Consider the following 21767-nt stretch of genomic DNA (forward strand, 5'->3'; position numbering starts at 1 on the left):
GAGAGCCAGGCACCTGGAGCAGGATGGACAGAGAGCCAGGCACCTGGGGAGCAGGACAGATAGACAGAGAGGGTGGTGCTGCAGGACAGATAGAGAGACAGGCTCCCAGAGCAGGATAAAAACAAATTCCACAATGTGTACTTAGCTGCATGCTGTGAGATAGCATTCTCATCGCCAATGACCAGTGTGTTGGTAGAATTTTGGAGGGTGCAGCAGCATTTATGGATTTACTTTTCAGCAACTGGGTATAACACTGGGTAACTGATGAGTCCGTTCATCTCATTGCTGTACAACAGTACCACCTACCAGACAGTACTGAAACTGCAGTACAACGCTGATGGAGAATTAGCAGAGTACTGGTTAACTAAAGGCTGGCGGCAGTGAGATATGAGTGGAGAGGGGGTAATTTGAGCAAACAACACATCATACAAAACTGACAGAGAGGGTGACAAAGCAAACAACACATGTGAGGGGATCATGCACACAAACAGAAAGGTAGAGATGCTGGCGGGGAATACAAAGAGACAGTGTGCTGGGGTGTGGGGAGTGAGTAGAGGCCACAGACTGAGGCAGAGTGTGGCACGTATCATTCATTCAGATAGAGCGCAGGGCGGCACAGAGAATCTTGTAGTTTTCTCTTTAAACTGATGGAATGGCAAGGCTAGAGAGAGGTGACACATTCTCTTTCAAAAGTGGCTCCTACTGCCTTGGTTAGGCCCTTTCACAATGTAAAGCAGCCCCACTTCCATCCCACCCTAGCTAATACTTTATGTAACAAGCCAAGGCCTTGTCACGGCTGGAACAGAAATTGCAGAGAGCAGTTTAATCTCACACGCTGACATCTATTCTGTGCCTCACTGAGCTCAGAATGAGATCCACTCTTCCAGCAATCATCTTGCAAATGAGGTTTAGTAAATGCAAACTTTCAGAAAGGATAAAAAAACCATCTGTGCTCGATTAACTAATCTCAGTCAAAGCATCATCTATTGCTACAATTATCCTCAATGCCCTGAGCTTGGGGCTAGACATGGGTGTAGTCAGTCAGGATTCTCCGATTCTGAGGAAGGGTCATCGGACTAGAAATGTTAACTCAGTTTTCTACACAGATACTGCCAGACCTGCTGAGCTTTTCCAGCAACTTCTGTTTTATTCCCTCCCTCAGGTCTGCCCCGAGACTCCATGCTGGTATCTGTGGGTTTGTGAATGCCAGGTGAGAATGTGAGCAGCACCCCCTGCTGTCAAACAGCTGTCTTGACCAGTAAATGAAGATCTGGGAACACAGTATGAAGGGATGCTGGAAGACTATTGTCATTTCCAAGAAAACCCTACTTCCCTCTGCTGTAAGAACACCCTGCGGGAGAATGAGGAGAGAAACTCAAAGAAAGAAGAGTGAGCAGACAGGGTGAAGGTGTAATGGTGACAAGAACCTGCTTTTCATTCAATCAGTTCGCAGAACATGAGCCCAAACACAGCACAAACAATGAGACAAAGACAACTAGCAGAGGCCCCCACTCGAACCTCACTGGATAATCCAAACTCCAGAAGGCATGACGCATTACTAAACCTTCCCTCTTCTCACACTGCACCCCAGAAAACTGATCTCCATCACCCCATAAATAGTTCAGAGTTTAGGGGAACCAATCCACTTCAGTATGAAGTGGACCGACGAGGAGGTGGGGCTGTTACATTATGCCGTTTACAAAGTTAGGAGGTTACAAAACTTTGGAGATGGTAAATAGCTTCGATAGATGGTCACTATTGCTTTAGGGTCTTCCTTCATAACTTAGGTCAAGGCTTTAATCAATGGTGTGTTGGTGAGACACTCTGACTGGGAAAATCCAAAAAACAGAGCTAGTCTGCACCAGATGACTGACTGCAACTGGGCCAACAGTGAAGATGAAGTACTAGATTAGTGTCACTGGGTTAGAGAAAAATCAACTAGTTCTCACCAAGTCTCTCCTGCCTGCGGCTTCCCACACTGTTCAAACGAAACTTAATGCAGGTCTCAGGAATAGTGTTGACTCTGTCTCTGCCAATTCTGTCAATGTTTAACAGTAACAGTGACTTCACACTTTAGCCTGCCTTTCATTCTCTGAAAGGTAATGGAAGCTAGGTGGAACAGTTGGCCCTTTCACTCTGAGCCAGCTAGTATTTTAAGAGGAACCCGTGCTGGCTGCAGGATCCACAGTGGCATCAAACCTTATCTCATAGTTGCATGGGATTCTAGATTCTCCTCTCCATTTTCCATCATCTTACTTTCATCATCATCATCTTTCATTGTCTTGTTGAAATGATCTTTCCCTATCATTCCCGGTTATCTCTTAACAAAAAAAACATTCTATGCACAAAATGTTCTTCTTTCTCATTACCACCACAACCCTGTCCCCTCCCAGCCAAGCTTGTCCTTTAGTTCATTCTAAAGACCACCATGCACTTTGACATTCAGGTGTAATGAAGAACTTACACCAGACCCAATAACCTGTTCTTTTATCACTAATTCATAATGACAAAGCAGCCATAATTCGGATTTTTTTTTCTTTTATAGGATGTGGGCCTGGTTGGCTAGGCCAACATTTGTTGGCCATCTAATTGCCCTTGAGAAGTCTTCTTGAATTGGGTTGTGTTTAAAGACTGTATCTCTTTATTTTTCCTTTAAGGACTGTGAACCAAAAGATACTGTTTTAAACTCTTTTTAAACTGCAAAAAGAGATGCTGCACTTTTAAAAACAAAGTTATTGGAACTCACTGTGAGTTAGAGTTTCACAACTTTGTTCATACAATGGGGAGGATTGCTGGACTCATCAGTATTGGATGTGCATGTATTCAGGGCAGTTTTACTCAGACAGCCTGTTGAATACTTTTTCAATCAGGAGCAGTTGAGAGAGTCAGGAGTGGTCAGCATGACAACAACTCTCTGACTGGCTTCTAGATATGGGGACAGCCTGCATATCAATACCGGGGCAGAAAGCCTTCAGATCCTAAAAAGGTAGCATTTCTGTCTCTCCTTGCAGAGAAGCAAAAAAGAATTGGAAGATAGCTAGCTATTCTCACCCACCATTTGCCTACAAGTTGCTGTCCTTAACAAGTGACTGATAGACTGAAAGATTAGTGTACTGACTGACCAGTATCTACAGGAAAGAACTGATCTTGGAGATAAGATCAGAAGGACATGGAAAAAGCAAAAGGACACCTCACTGTAGCCTGTGGATTCATGCTATTCAACCATGTTCCCCCTTTATTTTTCCTCCACCAGTAACATTTTTCCTTCACTAATAACAGTTCTTTTGTTTCATTACGTCCATCTGCATATGTGTAGAGGTTTAAGAAGGGGTAAGGTTTAAGTTAGAGAGTTATCAGTTGATAATTCATATTTTGTTTGCCTGTGGTTAGAGCGGATTTATTTTAAATAAATTGCAGTTTCTTGTTAAACACAGAAACTTGGTCAGTGTAGTCTGTTAACCTGATCATACAGGAAATTTCGGGATTTTGAGTTAGGTGGTTAGACCTTTAACTTTTGTAACAAGCAGGAGGGCAGTGGGGCTTGGGTATCAGCAAATTTTACCAAGTGGGTTGTAACAGGTGCAAGCACATAGTGAAGGAAAGGCTACGTGGTTGTAGGACAGGAGAGGAACTTACAGGTGGGAGTGTACACATACATCTGCTGCCTTTGTCCCATTAAATGGCAGAGGTCAAAAGCTTGGAAGGTGCTGTTGGGGAGCCTTGATGAGTTGCTGCACTACATGTTGTATATGGCACACAAAGGTGGAGGGATTGAATGGTTACGGTGGGCGATGGGGTGCCAATCAAGCAGGCAGCTTTGTTCTGAATGGTGTTGATCTTCCTGACTGGTGCTGGAAGTGCACCATGCAGAATGTGTCTTGTACAAAGTAAACAACTTTGCGGAGTCAGGAGGTGAATTACTTGCCACAGAATGCACAGTGTTTGACCTCTCTTTTAGTCAAAGTATTCATATGTTACCAGCTATGTTACCAGTCAATGGTAATCCCCAGAATGTTGATAGTTAAGGATTCAGCAATGATAATGAATGTCAAGAGGAGACGGTGAGGTTGTCGCACAAAGTCGTTGCCTGTTTTTAGCAATACGAGTTTCTTTTGCTTTATTTGTATTAATCGTTGCCCAGTGGCCCCTACTAAAAACTACAAATCCATGGAAGACAGAAACGAGCTTGACCACAATCACATCTGGGGTGAGGACCTGCTGACCTGTCCCTTGGACTCCAGCTAGAGTCACTGCCTGTGGAACATGAGCAGAGAAAGCAGTGAATCTGGCACAAGGCAGCAGGTCTACTCCAGTTAATTCCTGAGGCTGAAGATGCTATGGAGATTCCACAGGGGAATTCACACCTACACCAGCAACTGAAGACTCACCTCCAGTTCCCGCATGACTTCATCCATGAAATCATTAGTGTTCTGTTTGTATGACACCGCTAACTTTATCGTGTCCCGAAACATCTGGAGAAAAAGGAACAGAAAAGGGTGAAGATCCAGGTGATGGTATTTAAGGAAAGCAAAATTTTGCATTTTTATAGCACTTTTCACAATCCTGGGCACCACAGTGCTTTAGAGTTAAAGAAGAAGTTTGGAAACATAGCCACCGTAACAATATTGCCAAAATGACAACAATTATGTACACACAAGATTCCAAAAACCATGCCAAGATACTGATCACATTATATTTATGGATCTTCCAGTCACAGCCCCAAGTTTTGGTCTGGTCCACAGGTGGAAAAATTATTTCTGCAATTACCTAATCAAACTGTAATAATCTTAAAGACCTCAATTCCGGCCTGCCCTCAGTCTTCTTTCTAAAGAAAGAAGCTTCAGACTTTTCAATAATCTCAGATAAGCATAACCTCTTAGCTTTACTAAAATCTTCCTAACTTTTTTTTGCATTTACACCAGTGCCTCTTTTCTATAGTAGAGACCAGGACTGTTCAAATACTACCCATGGGGTCTGAAGCAAAAACTGAAATTGTGAGAAGTTGCTTCAGTTACACGAATGAAATCGCCCTGTATTGGCCTCTGTGTATCCACCACACCTACCTTGACAACATTGGTGCCATCCGCTGCTGACACAAAATAAAAGGGTAGCCCCTGTTTCTTGGCGAAGTTGAAGCTTTTTTGTGTGATTTTCAGATCAGCTGAAAGACAGAGAGCAGCAAGTAGTTCATTCAGTACTGTGTCACCAGTCACTGTGCTGGCTTGCAGTAATGCTATGCCTGGGCATGGCTTAACCAAAAAAAGGGTGCTTGATCCCTCATATTCCATCTCCTGCCCCAACACGCATTGATTGCTTTCCCCTCCGCCTCTCCGTTCTCTCTACCTGCTGTCTGTCCCCTACTGACAATGCTTCTCATCTCTACTTCCCAACAAAAGCCCCAGGGAAGTGAGCTCAGTGAAACACAGCTGGATTCTTATCAGTTACAATGAATGGGTGTTCTCAGTACCAGTATGATGGCTGCCACCTCACTGTGGAGAGGAGTGATCTGAGACCCCCAATAGCTTGATCATGCCATTTCAGTATGGCATGACTGGGTTACTTTAGGCTCATCAAGTTTACAGAGAATTAAACAATGGGTATGGTGGGTGGCTGAGGATGGAGAAGGGAGGAAATAAGTAATTATCTTAGTCGGAAATAATGTTTTTACATCCTCCTTTCTCCTCAACGTCAGTCCACTATCTACAAAGCACAAGTCCAATGTGAGATAGGATACTCACCACATGCCTGGACCAGCACAGATCCAACAACACTCAAGAAGCTCAGCAGCATTCAGAACAAAGCAGCCTGTTTGGTTGGCACCACATCCACTATGTTCACCATTCACTCCCTTTGCTGTCAACATCTAGGTGATTGCACCTACAAGGTGCAATGCAGCAACTCACCGAGGCTCCTTTGACTGAATCTTCCAAACCCATGACCTCTGCCACCTAGGATAATGGCAGTGGATGCATGTGAATACCATGACTTGAAAGCACCCCTCCAGGCCACAGATCATCCTGGTTTGGAACTATGTCGCAATTCTTTAACTGTCACTGGGTCCAAGTCCTGGAACTCCCTCCCTAACAGCATTGTGGGTGTCCCTACACTTTAGTAATTGCAGCAGTTCAAGAAAGCAGCTCACTACCATTTTCTCAAGAGCAGTTCAAGATGGGTCACAAATGCTGTCCTAGCCAGTGACAGCAACATCCCATGAATTAAGGATTTTAAAACAATCACACCTGGACTCCTGTGTCCCCTCTTGACTGAGCACATACCCAGACATTTTCATTCATTCTTACTCCTTTTTGAATCACTCCAAAATATTTCACATGTGATGAGGTGTTTTGGAAGATTAGGTAGTCAAGACTAGTAACCCAATATGTTGAAAACAAAATCCCACAAACACATGAAGAACATCCAAGAAATTCTTTGCAGAAACAGTGAAGTAGACTTACACTTAAAGTTCTACGGTGAAATTCCCAAAATCTTTAACAGCTAAATACGATAACAAAGTGGGAAATTCTTCGTAATAGATGAGCTGAATGATCTTCCTCATTAGCATCTACTTACGATCTCCTGTCTCATTCATTTAAAATGTCATATGGAGATTAAAGAGCAGACAAAAGTCACTGGCTTCCCACACTGCCAGGTGAATAATCTTCAAACTCACCGTCTATTTTGTTAGCAACAACCACACATGGAATTTCTGGCCGAGACTCCCTCAGCTCTGTGTACCAGTTATTAAGGTTTTTGTAAGTTATCTTCCGCTGGACGTCAAATACCTAATCTCAAAATTAAAAAAGGAAATTAGTTTTCATCTAATTAATACCATCTGGCCCGATTTTCTCTGGATCTCAGTAGATGTGAAACGAAGTAAATCTCCCTCTACACCATGACATCAAACATTTCCCAGAGCAATGACATGCTGGATTAGATATACAGTATAGAAAAGTTGGTATTTAACACTGAATGTTGGTGTTTCAAATGTTCAATTGGCATACATGTTACAGGCTGCTCAGTACAGGTTCCACAGCCTCTTTAAGAGTTATAGTTCATTGACCAGTTGATGAGAAACTGTAAGCTTTAGGAAGGCATTATCTGAAAAACAGAAAAGGTCTCATCACAGCTGGCTAGCTCAAGCATGAGCCAAATGATATTGGAAGATTTTAATCAAGCCAACTTTCGCAGCAGATTTGATATTGAGGCAGGTAGATGTGTGAAACTCTGGGATATTGTTGGTGATCAGTAATCCCAGAAGGGCACATGTGGCAATGAGTTACAGTATTCTTCCACTCCAACTCCAGGTAATGCTGCCAGCAAAAACAGGAGTGGGGCCTGGCTGGGAAGTTTGCTGGTAGGTTGCACAGATTTAAAACAAAGTAAGACATTCTCAAATGTTGACATTGCCAATTTGTGTCAGATGTCCCTGGGCTTTACTAAGATTTCTACGTCACAATTCAGATTAATTCGTTTACTTTATATCGGGTAAAATGAATCTCATTCTGTGTTGGTTTTGGAGCATAATGTGATGGTACATTTCAATCTACCAGTTAGTGATTATGCACTTTATTTTTGAAATGGCCTTTTACATTTTATACCAAAGTAGAATTTATGAAGACCCACCATTATACAAGCATGTGCCTTATGGTAATATGATGGGTGCATACTCTGAAAACGTTCCTGGCCCGCCGTGTCCCAGAAATCTGTGAAAGGAAACACCACAGTTTCAACTTCTCCATTTCAATCACATAAAAAAATTGTGAATACTAAAATTTGAGGAGGTCCAAGCCAACAAGTTATTTTTGCTATGCCTAAACCTCACCCACTTTTGACCATAACTTTCTCTCAAGTGTTTCAATCCTTTCTCCTCGCCAAAAACATACCTTACTGCCCTAATCCCTTGGTACAGTTTGGATCATGTCCTTCCACAGGAAAGTAAGTAGGACACAGAGTGTCTCACTTCCTTTGGTTTCATCCTTTGTTCAATGATAGATTCACAGTTGCGAGTGAAAGCATAATGTGTTCAAGCTTTCAAGACATCAGCATGTAACCTAAGCCAAAACCTTCAGTGCAGTGCCGAGGAGCACTGCACTATCTTAGATCATAGAATCCCCACACTGTGGAAACAGGCCCTTCGGCCCAACAGGTCCACACCGACCCTCACAGCATCCCACCCAGGCCCATCTCCCTATAACCCACAAAATCTACACACCCGAACACTACAGGCAATTTAGCATGGCCAATCCACCTAGCCTGCACATCTTTGCATTGTGGGAGGAAACTGGAGCACCTGGAGGAAATCCACGCAGACATGGGGAAAATGTGCAAACTCCACACAGATAGTCACCAGAGGGTGGAATCGAACCTGTGTCTCTGGTGCTGTGAGGCAGCAATGCTAACCACTGAGCCACCGTGCAGCCATACGCTATCAGAGATGCTGTCTTTCAGGTGAGGTATTAAAGAGTGGATCCATCTGTCCTCAGGTTAGCAATATAGAAGATCCCACTGCACACTTTGAAAAAGAACAGAGGAATTCTGATGCCCTAGCCAAAATTTATTCCACTTTCATTAAAATTGATGATTTGGTCATTTACCCTACTGCTGTTTTAAGCAAAATTATCACATTTTCAGTTTGCAATATATCAAAATTATTTCATTTGATGTGTTGCGTTTTCTGACATTCTAAGGTTGTGAAAGGTGCAATATAAACGACATTCATGTTTCTTTTCTGTTTTTCCTTCAATTTGATCTTTACCTCAACTACATTTTGAAGACCTATTCCCTGATCCTCTGACCAAACAAAATTCTCAATCTTTATCTGGAAAGCTTCAATTGTCCCACAGGATCCACAGGCTATTGGGGGTAAGAGATTCCCAGATTTCCACTATTTTCTGCAAATGGTGATTTTTTTAATTTAACTCCTGAAGGGCCAGGCTTTAACATGACTATTAACCATCCATTGTATGAAAATTTTAATGACTTGAGAACGCAACCAGGGACCAAATTCAGAATATCGTTAGCACCATTCACGGCACAGAAGGTCTTTCTTTGGCCAATCATGTCATGACAGCAAGCCAGTTAGTCCCACTTTTCCACTCTAACCGAAGGGCCAACAAATCTCTTAAATTTTCCATTAACCTGATGGGCAACTATTCCAGGTCATTACCACTCAATACATAAAGCTTTTCCTCACGTCACCTTTATCTCTTGCCCAAAGCCATAAATCCGTACTCCTTCAAGCATCAGCTAATTTAACATGAATCCCCATGTAACCCTTTCACTCCACAATCTTTAGAGCTGGCATTAAATCTATCTTCCTCTTCCTCATTCTTTCACCCAAAATGCAGCACCATTCTGCTGTTTGTCTTCTCATTCAATAAGCCTTTCACTCATTATCATCCTTACTCTTTGTCACTCTTCCAAGTTTGACATCATTGGCAAATTTTGAAATCTAAATATTCCAATACTTGAAATTCCAAAATCTTGGACCTAGCACAGACCCTTGCAGAAATTGAACATGCTATTTTTCAAACTCAAAAATAGTAATCTTTAACACGGCATACTGCTTTCTGTCCTTTAAAGCAATTTTATATCCAATCTAATTTTGACATTCATATTCCATTAGCCACATTTTCATTAACCAAGCTTTTGCACGTATTTTGTCAAACATTCTTAAAATCCATCCAGAAAATATCCACTGCATTCCCTTCATCAATCTTCTCTAATACTTCATCAAAAAGTTCAATTAATCAAGCACATGCTGCCTGTTACAAATCCATGCAGGCTTTCCCTAATTAAATCAAACCTATCCAAGTGCCTGTAAATTGTTTCTTTTATTATTTCTAAAACATTACCAATTATTGTTGTTAAAATTAACTAGACTGTAATTACTAAGGTTGCATTGAAACCTCAGTGGGAGAGTTTTCCTATATAGGTGGGACTCACTCTCCTTTACTTCTGGTGTTGTGTAGGCCAAGAATAATTTAAGAATGTAACACTTACCCACTAGGACAGTCTTGTCATTGACAGTGGTGGTGTACTTGTACAATGTAAGTGCATAAGTGGACAACTGCTGGGGGCGACTGCAACCTGAGTTAAGGTATAGAAAACTGGCACAGAACACAAAACAATCCCGCAGCATAAACAAAAATGCTATCCAAGTTTTACATTTAACATTTCTGTCATATGCCACTATATTCATTTGTGATAATGGCAGCAAAAGAACAAGCTGTCATAAAGTCATACAGCATGGAAACACAACCATCGGTCCAACTAGTCCACGCCAACCATGTTCCCAAACTAGTCACACCTGCCTGCGTTTGGCCCATATCCCTCCAAACCCTTCCTATTCATGTACTTACCCAATGCTTTTTAAATGTTGTAACTTTACCTGCATCCACCACTTCCTCTGGCAGTTCATTCCATACACTAACCACTCTGTGTAAAAAAAGTTGTCCCCATGTCCTTTTTAAATCGTTCTCCTCTCACCTTAAAAATATGCTCCCTAGTTTTGAACACCCCCACCTTTTGGAAAGGACCCTTGCTATTCACCTAATTTATGCCCCTCAAGAATTTATGGACATCTATAAGGTCACCACTAAATTTCCTACGCTCCAGTGAAAATAGTCCCAACCTATCCAGCCTCTCCTTATAACTCAAATCCCCCATTCCTGGCAACATCCTGGTAAATCTTTTCTGAATCCTCTCCAGTTTAATAATATCGTTCCTATAACGGGGCAACCAGAACTGGACACACTACCCCAGAAGAGACCTCACCAGCGTCCTGTAAAATCTCAACATGACATCCCAACTACTGTACTAAGGTCTGAGTAATAAAAGCAAGCATGCTAAACGCCTTCTTAACCACCCTTTCTTCCTATGACGCAAATGTCAAAGAATTGTGTACCTGAAGCCCTAGGTCTCTCTGTTCTATAACACTATCCAGGGCCCTACCATTAATTTTACAAGTTCTTTCCTTGTTTGTTTCACCAAAACGTGATACCTCACATTTATACAAATTAAACTCCATCTGCCACTTCTCCGGCTGTTGATCAAGATCTCTTTGTAATCTTAGTTAACCTTCTTCGCTGTCCACTATACTACCAATTTTGGTGTCATTCACAAATTACTAACCACGCCTCTTATATTCTCATCCAAAGCATTTATGTAAATGACAAACAGAAACGGACCCAGTACCAATGCTTGTGGAACACCACTGGTCACAGGCCTCCAGTCCAAAAAACAACCGTCCTCCGTCTCCTACCGTTAAGCTAATTTTAGATCCAATTGGCATGCTCACCCTGAATCCTATGTGATTTAACTTTATTAATTGGTTTACCATGCAGACCCTTATCAAATGTTTTACTGAAGTCCAAGTAAACATCATCTACTGCTCTGGACTCATCAATCTTTTTGGTTACTTCCTCAAAAATCTCAATCAAGTCTGTGAGACACGATTTCCCTCACACAAAACCATGCTGACCATTCATAATCATTCTTTGCCTCTCCAAATATATTAAATCCTTTCAGAATCACCTCCAACAACTTACCCACTTTAGAGATCAGATTCACTGGTGAATAGTTCCCAGATTTCTCCTTACAGACTTTCTTAAATAAAGACACAACATTAGCCACCCTCCAGTCCTCCGGCACCTCACCTACGGTTATAGAGGATACAAATATTTCTGCTAGGGGCCCTGCAATTTCCTCCCTAACTTCCTACAATGTCCTGAGATACACTTGATCAGGTCCCAGAGATTTATCCACCTTTACGTTTTTTAAGACCTCTAGCACTTCCTTTCCTGTAATGTGTACTGTTTTCAAAACACCAGTACTTATTTCCCCGAGTTCTCTAGGCTCCATTTCTTTCTCCACAGTAAAAACTGACACAAAATATTCATTTAATATCTCTCCCATCTCCTGAGGTTCAACACAAAGATGACCTCGTTGATCTTTTAGAGATCCTACTGTCTCTAGTTGCTGTTTTGCTGTTAACGTACTTGTAGAATCTCTATGGATTATCTTCAACCTTATCTCCAACGCTTTCTCACATCGCCTCTTTGCCCTCCTTATCTCCCTCTTAAGAATGTCCGTGCACTCTTTATACTCGTCATGAGATACATTTGAAACCAGTTGTCTATATCTAATATGATTTTTTTTTTATTCTTGACTAGAACCTCAATATCTTTCTTCATCCATTGTTCCCCAGCCTTACCGTTCACTCTAACAGGAACATAATGCCTCCGAGCTCGTTGTCACACTTTTGAAAGCCTCCCACTTGACAGTCATCTTTTTACCTGCAAACCATCTACTCCAATTAAGTTTTGAAAGTTCTTGTCTCACCATTAAAAATCGGCCTTACTCCAATTACGAACTTTAACTTTTATATATTTTTGTATTTATATAACCCTTCAATGTAGTAGAGTTTCAATGTACTTCACAAGAATGTAGTCAAGCAAAATTTGACGTTGAGTCACAAATGTGGATTTTAGGGCAGATGGCCAAAAGTTTAATCAAAGAGGTAGCACTTAACAGGAGAAAAGAATGGCAAAAACAAATTGAAAAAAGAAACATGAAATTAATTTCTATTTTTCTCAAAAAACAAACTTATGTCAAACCATACTGCAGATGTTAGAAAATTGAAATTAAAGCAGAAAATGCTGTCAGGTCAGCAGCGTTGGGTGCTCATTTTATTGAAATTCTGACTTATTTCCTTGTTCCAAAGATGTTGCCTGTTTTGACAAGCATTCCCAAATTTCATGCAAAACATTACAAACAGCTACAAATGCTGAAATTGACTTCAGGGGTTCACGAATAGCTACAATTATCTGGATGAACCTACTTAGAGCACCTCCCACAGCAAGTACTGAACAATGGCCTTAAAGGGACTACCCAAACTATAAGCAAAACATTATGAGGTTGATTCAGACCCAATAAAGCTCATGAGCACAACACGGCAGCAGAATGTTGAGTTAATGTTATCCAGTATGCTACCCAAGTGATTAATTGGAAAGATAGATGCCACTAATTTCACTTATTTTAAATTAACTCTTGGGATGTGTACCTCACTGGCACTTGCCTGGAAATATTGGTGGTGAGCTGCTTTCTTAAACCATCAGTAGCTGCACTTCAGAAGGTATTGAAGAGTGAACCCATTTTGGTGTGGGATTGGGTTCACATTAATAGGTTTAGATTATTTATTAAAGGGCACTGGTGAACAAGGTGGCTCTTATTGCAATCTAACAAATAAGTGATGTTCTTTAATTATAACAACTTGTCAATTCCAGAATTTTTAAATGAATTCAAATTTGCAGCCTGGCTTACTGGGATCTGAAATCATTCGCTAGATTACTACCTTAGTAAAATAAGCACTGTGTCACTCGGCCCATAACATTAGCAAAGGTAAAGTTTAAGTACAAAAGGGTACTAATTACCACCCCACCAAATTCCAAATCAAAGGGATTGTAAGCTGCCATTCACATCACCTCCAGCAGAATACCACCACTAGACCCATTTCCACCTTCCCTACCTTGTCAGCATTTCACAGGGACTGTTCCTCCAGGACATTCTGGTCCATTCCTCCTCCATGCCCAAAATCCCACATACTGTCATGCAATCATCTGACCATTTACCTCCTCCTTCCTCACTATCCAAGGGCCCAATCACATCTTCCAGGTGAAGAAGCGAGTTACCCGCACTTCGTTCAATCTAGTCTATTGTATTCACCACTCACAATGTGGTCTCCTCGACATTGGAGAGAGAAAACACAGATTGGGTGACCACTTTGCAGAAGAACAAAGTTCTGTCCGTAAAAATGACCAAGCTTCCCGTTGCCTGTCACTTCAATAGAACACAGTGTTTCCACGCCAACATTTGTGTCTCAGGCCTGCTGTAGTGTTCCAGTGAGGCTCTGCGCAAGCTCAAAGAATAGCATCTCATCCTTCACTCGAGGTTCCTGCAACATCTCAGACTCAACATCAAGTTCAATGATTTTACAGCTTGGTTACATCCTTCCAACTTTTTTTACCCACCCCCACACCCTGATCCTATCATCACATGGGCTGCTTTCAGCACAGACAATCCACTCTCACCCACTCTTAGCTAGTATTATCAGTTATCCAGCTTCTTTTCTGTCCTGGCTTACTATCAAGATTCCCTGTCTGCCTACCCCTTTCATATCCCTGTCTGGTCTCTGCCTCCACCTGTCCACTCTCCTTCCCCTCATAACACCAGTCTTCAACATAAATACCACTTTTTCCTAGTTGCAATCTGTTCTGAAGAAGGGTCAATAGACTCAAAACAAACTCCATTTCATCCCCACAGATGCTGCCAGACCTGCTGAATTTCTCCAGTAATTTCTGTTTTTCCATTAAATACCACTGTTGGGACTATATTCTCAATATTCATACTCTAATGGCCAGTTAATGGCAATTTTTAACCTATCTGCACATTTATTGGTAAAATGAAAAGCAATACATACAGGTATCTAATTGTTAAGAGTCTTGGTTACTAAACGATGGTAAAAGGCTGTTAAGGAAATATCGGTGTGTGAAGTACGCTTAACTATTTTGAGTTCAACCATTTTAAAATCACTGCAAGTGACAAAAAAGGTGCTGTGGGTTAGACAGTAGTTATTTCCTTTGGACACTCCTCCTCTAGTATGAGCCACTACAATGATCATGAGGTTACTTCTATCAAAAGACATTTTACCTACAGGAGATCTTATTTATAATCTATAAAATAGATTCACCTGGTTATGTAAGGGAAAGAATGTCATCAGAATCAGTGGGGACAGGCGATCAGAGCTGGTGAGGTCAAGCCATCAGAATTTGGTTCCCATCCCTTGGTGCCTGACCTTGTTGCCCCTTAGAGAGCTTAGAAAGGATACTATCCGTCCATCAGGAATCTTTCCATTAACCTGCAAACATAGATCACCAAAACCATGTTAGTGCAATTTCAGGTCTTTAGTGATTAACTGCCGCAATGACTTTAATACCACCTCATAGCTTCCCACTTATGGATGATTCTCCCATCTGTAAAATCCCCTGAAACTCCAAGACTCCCAAAAATCAACACCATACTCTTTGGGTTTCTTTCACCTGTATTGCTGTTGGATGGCAATGGTATCTTTGAGGCTATTGACTTTGGAACTTTCAAAACAGCAAATTAAGAACGTATGACCAGGAAGCAGAAATAGGCCATTCAGTCCCTTGAGCCTAACCTGCTATTCAATAAGATCATTGCTGATTTATTTCAGTTTTGAATTCCACATCCCATTTACCCCTGATAACCTTTGAACCCCTGCCCAACAAGAATCCACCTCTGCCCTAAATCTATTTAAAACTCCACCTTCACTCTCTTTTGTGGGAGAGAATTCCAAGGTCACACAACTCTCTCAGTGAAAAAGGGTAACCCTACTTTATAAGTAAAAGTCCCCTAATTCTGGACTTGCCCACAAGAGAATTCACATAATTTCCCTTTTTCGAAACAATGTTGACTGCTCTTGATTACCTCGTCCAAGTCCCCAACCACAACCTCCTTAACAACCAATTCTAACAATTTCCCCATTATAGACATCAAACTAACTGGCCTATCATTTCCTGTTTTCTGCCTCTCTCTCTTATTGAATAGAGCAGTTATAATTGTTACTCTCCCATCTGATGGAACTTTTACAGAATCTAGCAAATTTGGAAAATTAACACATTGGTTCACTCATTCAAATTTTAAAATATTAGCCTTAGACCTACACTTCTCCCTTTCAAACTGGATGTAAAATACAATCATATTGCGGTTGTTGTTACCCAGGGATGCTTTTACTGAAGTTATTGATTAACCTTGTTGCATTACACAATACAGTAATAATCCACTCTCTAGTTGGTTCCAGAACATGCTGCTCTAAGAAATCCTCAAAAATTGCTATGAACTCCTCATCCAACCTACCACTGCCATTCTGATTTTTCCAGTTAATATGTGCATTAAAATCACCCAGGGTTACTGTGGTCTCTTGACCATAAGCATACAAATATAGAACACAGGAGCAGGCCATTCAGCCCTTCAGACCTGCTCCTTATTTCCCTTCAAAAAGCCTGTCACTATCTTCCAAGTGCTCTGCTATTACACCTTTTATAATGGACTTTAGCAATTCCCTCTACTGGTGTCAAGCTGACTGGTCTATAATGCCCTGTTTTATTACTGCCTTAAGTATTTTTATTTCTTAAATAGCGGGGTTACTTTAGGTTACCCTTCAATCCATAGGAACTGTTCCAAAATCTATAGAATTTTGGAAGATAACGTATCTTCTATTTCTAGGGCCACTTCCCTAAGGACTCTGGGATGAAGGTTATCAGGTCCTGGTGATTATTCTGCCTTTATTCCCATGAGTTTCCCTACCAATACTAATTGGTACAATACTCTCTTTCAATTCCTCCTTTCCATGAGACTCTATGCTCATCCTATATTTTTGGGATGTTATGTGTGTCTTCCTTTGTAAGGCAGAGCTAAAGTATGTATTCAGTTGGTCTGCTGTCTCTTTGTTGTGACTAAGGTAATAATCTAGAGATTATTAGCCTTGAAATTCTGCTGTTCAACTTGGTGTTCAATTCCTCATACTGACAATGCAGAAACTCCTTCCTTGTCTTGCTTATATCATTGACACTCACACTGACCACAACAACTGAACCCTTCTCCCCTCCCATTGCAATTGCCTGTCCAGTCCTGAGTAGATGTCCCAACCTCTGACACCAGATAAGCAATCTAGCCATCTAGATCTGCGCTCTTGACTGCACAGAACACTGTCCATACCTCTCACTATACTATTCCCTACAAGCACTACATTCTGTTTTGCTCCCATTCCTGATTAGCTACTTGTATCACGGTGCCATGATCAGATAGCTCATCCACCTTGCACCCCTCACTCTTATCTAAAGTAGAAAGGACCTCAAACCAGTTGAACAACTGCAAAGGCTGAAGCACCTACTCTCCTACTCGCTGGGTACCATCACCTGCCTCACTTGCAGTCACATCCTCCTTTTCTTGAATACTGACCAAATCAGAAGAGCCTATGGCAAGGAACATGACCATCTCCGAGGTATAACATATCCAGATAACCGTCTCCCTCCTTGATGTGTCACAGTGCCTGTAGTTCAGCCTTCAGCTCAAACTCCAAAAAGAAACGGTTTGAGCTGTAAACACTTACCACGCATGGAATAGCCCTGGACCACACTCGCATCCAGGAGCTCCTACATGCTGCAGCTATAACACATCACCTTGGCCTCCAATCCTTATTGTGTTCAAGCTGACTAAGTAATTTATTCAATTATTTCATTCCCTTTTTTATTTTTTTTATTTACCCTACAACCAGCTCTTGTACTCTTGTAAACCTTAGGATCAAAATAGACTTTAATTACTTACCAGGTGCTCACCAGCTAGCTTCTTCCCCGTAGCACAGTAACAGCCAAAACCAAGCTACCAGCAATCTGCCTCTGTGTCTTTCTTTTACATGCTCTTCTGATGCTGACTACCTCCAGGCCCTCTTTTGCTGCTCTTTGTTCAACAGTTGCTTCACATCTACCTTCATTTCTTTTGTTCCCTCCAAATTATTCACCCCATATTGTACTAGAACATACCCATCCATATTTCCAAGTGTCAGAAGGCTCTGAAACATAGCATGGTTCATGTACAAGGGGTTTAAACATAGACTGTCAGATTTAGTTTCACCACAGCATTACAGTGTCTCATTCTTCAACCAAGACTTCACATCAGAACCAACCATTTTCGTAGGGAAACTTCTGGCTTGTCCCTGCTCATTCTAGCTTCTTCTCCAACACACATGCCAAGAGCAAGAGACCCAAGGACATTTTTTCATTCAAAGAGGTGGGACCTACATATACTTAACATTCCTACACCTTCCTTGCTCTTCTCCAGCTCTCCCTCCCCTTTAACATCCTGTCCAACAAGCCTATCAGCTCTGATCATGCATGATGACTGAAGGCTACAAAAGCAGCATTGTACAGAACGAAGCAGTCACATCAAACAAATTGAGGCCTGCAGGAGAGAGGGAAGGCTATTTTGATAGGGTTAGATGAAGAACCTGGGAAAATTTTTAAATGGTCCATGAAAACAGGCACAGCCTAATTCACTGAATGGCCTGTTATTATGCTGTACATTCTATGTAATTGTGACTTGTCATTTCCAGGAGTTCCTATCTTGATCAGATAAGTACCCTGAATATACAATGCTTGATTACTGTGGCACAGATACAAAGAGACTAGGACCATCCAAGATTCCGTGCCCACACTAAATAAGATAATCCATATTGTATCAACCCTACAATCAGTAATCCCTGGGAGAAAAGTACGCAACGGATTGCCCTTCTGTTTATCATCAAAATAATCCTGATAGGCAGGGTGAGTGCACGTCTGTTATCAGACAACAGACCAGGTCAGGTCAGGTCAGGTTTATGATGCCCTAACCCTTATGATCAAACAGCCCTTGCTGTCTGGCGTCTGGCATGAAGGTCAATTGGATGAAATACTGGAGGGTTGATACAATCTGTCCCATATCAAGGAGCTACTGCTTCAAGACAGGAGGGCAGCGAATAACGCCCAATTGTTTTGTTGTGATCTGCCTCTTTTCATTTACATTTCTGCCACCATGTGCTCACTTCAAACTTTTTACTCACTTGGATTTCCCAACAGCACTGTCTCCCAGACAGATAATCTTGATGTGCTCGTCACCATCGTACTTGTCTTGGTTCAAGTCAGAGAGGCTGCTTCTCTTTGTGGCCATATTGCTCCCAAAAATGTCACCACTTCGAGTGACTGGCTTCAATATTCCCCACTAACTACTGGCTCTGAGCGTGTCGGCTGCTCCTGCAAGCACTCTATACACGCTAGTACTCCCACTCTACCTCTACAATGCCTAATAATTTGCACAAAACAATTATTGATTCTCCCACTCTTTTTCCTTACATCCTCTCCTGTGTCACTGCTCTTTTCCTTTAATGTTCTCAAATCCAACCTGTCCCCAACTTAAGCCCAATATAAACTCCTAACCAGTGTTTTATTCCTAAAATAGACCGATTACTTCAGTGCTGAACACCTCTTCATAATCTTTCCACTTCTCTCTCAGTATCCAGTTCTGTAAATCTTCCCCTGCCCCTGATTATTTTCTGTCCCTCTATATCCTGACTCTGCGTCAGTCTCTTAATCTCAGACTCCACTTTCTGTACTATGATCCAGACACCTCCTATCCACCTGTCTGTCACAATAAGTTCAATTGCTTTGGCTAACCCTGCACTTTCTGCATTTTGTTCCTGAATTAGTTTTTCTCTCACTCTGTCCCTCTGTATTTGTGTCTTAACAGAAGTCTTGTTTCTCTGTGCCTCTGACACTGCTTCTTTGTTTTTCTGAGCAAACTTCTCACACTAAAATTTTACACTTTTTTTCCTCCCAGATGTCGTTATCAATGAATGCTCTCTCTGCCTCAACCAAGTGTCAATTTCTCTCTAAGGGTCCTAGTTTTATCACTGCTTCATGTACCTCATTCACCCTGGTGCTCAGTTATCTCCATCTAAATCAAGGGACAGAGACCTAGCTTTTAAAATTTCATTGAACTTGTTTCTGCTAAGTGTATTTTCCCTTTTTAACAGCGTTATTTTTATACCTCACACTTTCTTCTATATAGTTCTCAATTGCTGTTAATTGTATACCTTGCTGCACCTTATTTTACATCTCAATATCTTTTCCTGTCCCACTCTCACTCTGAATACAAGTGCCCCTTTGTTTATCACCCTGTCTCCTCACTCCCTTTACCAGTTTACCTTACTGTCCATGAGTCTATTTCTCAGCCCTTCTTAACTCCAATAAAACTATAAATAAAAATAATCACAGCATGTCAGTTTTTCTCTACTACGTTTACCAGAATATATATACCCCTTTTCTCTTCATATCTCCACCCATGTATATAACCATGTTAGACACCACCGCATTGCTGATTATCCCTCAGCTTCTTTTAATGCCAATCTGTGTACATAACGAAGCTGTGTCTGTCTCTATCACTCTTTCTCTATTCTTTCTCCAAATTCCTCTCTGTTTCTATTCCACTGTCTTCTCCCTCTCTATGTTAAAACCTCCGTGTCCCTTTCTCCCTTACACTCTCTTTTCTGTACCCCACTATCTGCCTCTTTCTTTCTCCCTCCCTCAGTCTCTTTCCTTTTCTATTTCTTACTCTGCCCTCCCCCTCTGTTCTCTCTCCTCTTCTATTTGTTTCTCACTCTCTGTCCCTTTTTATCTTTCTGTCTTCTTTTTCTCTCACCCTATCTTCTATTTCTATTTCTCCCTCCCTCTATTATCTCTCTCACTCCCTTGGCTCTCTCTTTTTCTCCCCTCTATCTATATCTCTCGTCCTCCACCTAGTTCTCTCCTTCCTTCTTTCTTTCTTTCTTTCTTTCTTTCTTTCTTTCTTTCTTTCTATCTATCTATCACTCTCTCCCTCCCCCTCTCTATTCCTCCCTCTCTTTATCCCTGCTCCTCTCCATTCCTCTATCCTTCTCCCTCCCTCTCTCTTCCTCTCTCTATTCTTCTGTTTCTTGCAGCTATGCAACAGACGCCAAGAAGGGCCCCAGTCCAGGCTGTCTAAGGACCGCCTGAACGCTCCGTGCCAGTACTGATCTATAAATGGAACCACGACAACAAATATTAGAAACAGGACAAAATATGAACAACAACCAAGTAAAGCCCGTCACCGGCCCTCTCTCTACAGGAACACAGCTAGGCAGCCCAGTCCTGTCCCCTCCACCCGCGCTGGACCTTACCCCGAAGACCCCAGGCCTATCCCCGCCTCCGAGGGGGGGGGAAACGATGACCTTTGACTAGCTCCGCCCCTCGGTGAACAACCGCACCCAGTAGGACCCGCCCCTCCGCAAGCCCCGCCTCTAGGATTGTTACGCCCTCACATCGTAGCGCCGCCTCCTCGAGGGCCACGCCCACCTCGAGTTCCCCCCACCCCGCAAAAGCCCTTCATTGGTGAACCACGCCCCCTCAGTAAGCCAAGCCTCCTGGGCCCACCATCCCCAATCCCCACTGAGAATTCCCATAATTATCTTGTTATTATTTCAGATTTTCAGCATTTTAAAGAGAGAAGGTCACACAATAATGGTGGCAGTTATTATATATCCGATCATTCTTAACATTTGTTCTTCTGCTGGCAGGAATAGAACAGAAATGAGTTGCCACGCGTACTTTTACATGAAAAATACAGTGAAAAGTTTTATAACTCACCCCACCGTGGCGCCTACATCAGTGATTAAAAAAAAGTAAAATTAAGGCAAATTTGATCACAGTTCAGTTAACAGCTCCAGGGATCGGAGAATGCCAATTAAGAAGCAATGGAATACTCTGAAGTCGCAGCTGGGACAATACTGCCATGCCATGCCAGACCAAGACTACCACCATGGACGAGACGGCCACGCCAGGCAGAGACCACCACGCCAGGCCGAGATTTCCAACCCTAGACGAGGCCACCACTTCTGGCCACGACCCCCACGCCAGGCCACAACCACCACGCCAGGCCAAGACCACTAACCTTGGATGAGACCACCACGCCAGGCCGAGAACGCCACCCCTGGACGAGACTACCACGCCAGGCCGAGACCACTGTGCCAGGCTGAGACTGCCATGACAGTTCAAGCCCACCATGCCAGGCCGAGACCACTATGCCAGGCCAAGACCCCCACGCCAGGCCACAACCACCACTCCTGGCCGAGACCC

At 42.2% G+C, this 21767-nt stretch overlaps 1 protein-coding gene across 3 annotated transcripts in view; it reads right to left on the bottom strand.

Annotated features, from left to right (window-relative positions):
* Positions 1-20874, bottom strand: part of rabl2 (RAB, member of RAS oncogene family-like 2) — a 22387-nt gene extending 1513 nt beyond the window's left edge. The window contains exons 1-7 of one of the 3 annotated variants that reach the window (XM_048610059.1): positions 20813-20874; positions 14888-14917; positions 10003-10082; positions 7624-7703; positions 6671-6782; positions 5064-5161; positions 4389-4472 (exon numbers count right to left, since the gene is read on the bottom strand). In XM_048610059.1, coding sequence (XP_048466016.1) covers positions 4389-4472; positions 5064-5161; positions 6671-6782; positions 7624-7703; positions 10003-10082; positions 14888-14913 — 480 coding nt within the window. In that variant the 5' untranslated portion in view covers positions 14914-14917; positions 20813-20874. Of the gene's footprint in view, positions 1-4388; positions 4473-5063; positions 5162-6670; positions 6783-7623; positions 7704-10002; positions 10083-14887; positions 14918-17409; positions 17623-18679; positions 20421-20812 lie in introns of those variants that run through there. The other 2 variants (XM_020533550.2, XM_048610060.1) reach the window with 2 other exon arrangements.
* Positions 20875-21767: the final 893 nt, after the last annotated feature.

Source organism: Rhincodon typus, chromosome 22 (genome assembly GCF_021869965.1).
Source record: "Rhincodon typus isolate 14 chromosome 22, sRhiTyp1.1, whole genome shotgun sequence".
Taxonomy (NCBI): domain Eukaryota; kingdom Metazoa; phylum Chordata; class Chondrichthyes; order Orectolobiformes; family Rhincodontidae; genus Rhincodon; species Rhincodon typus.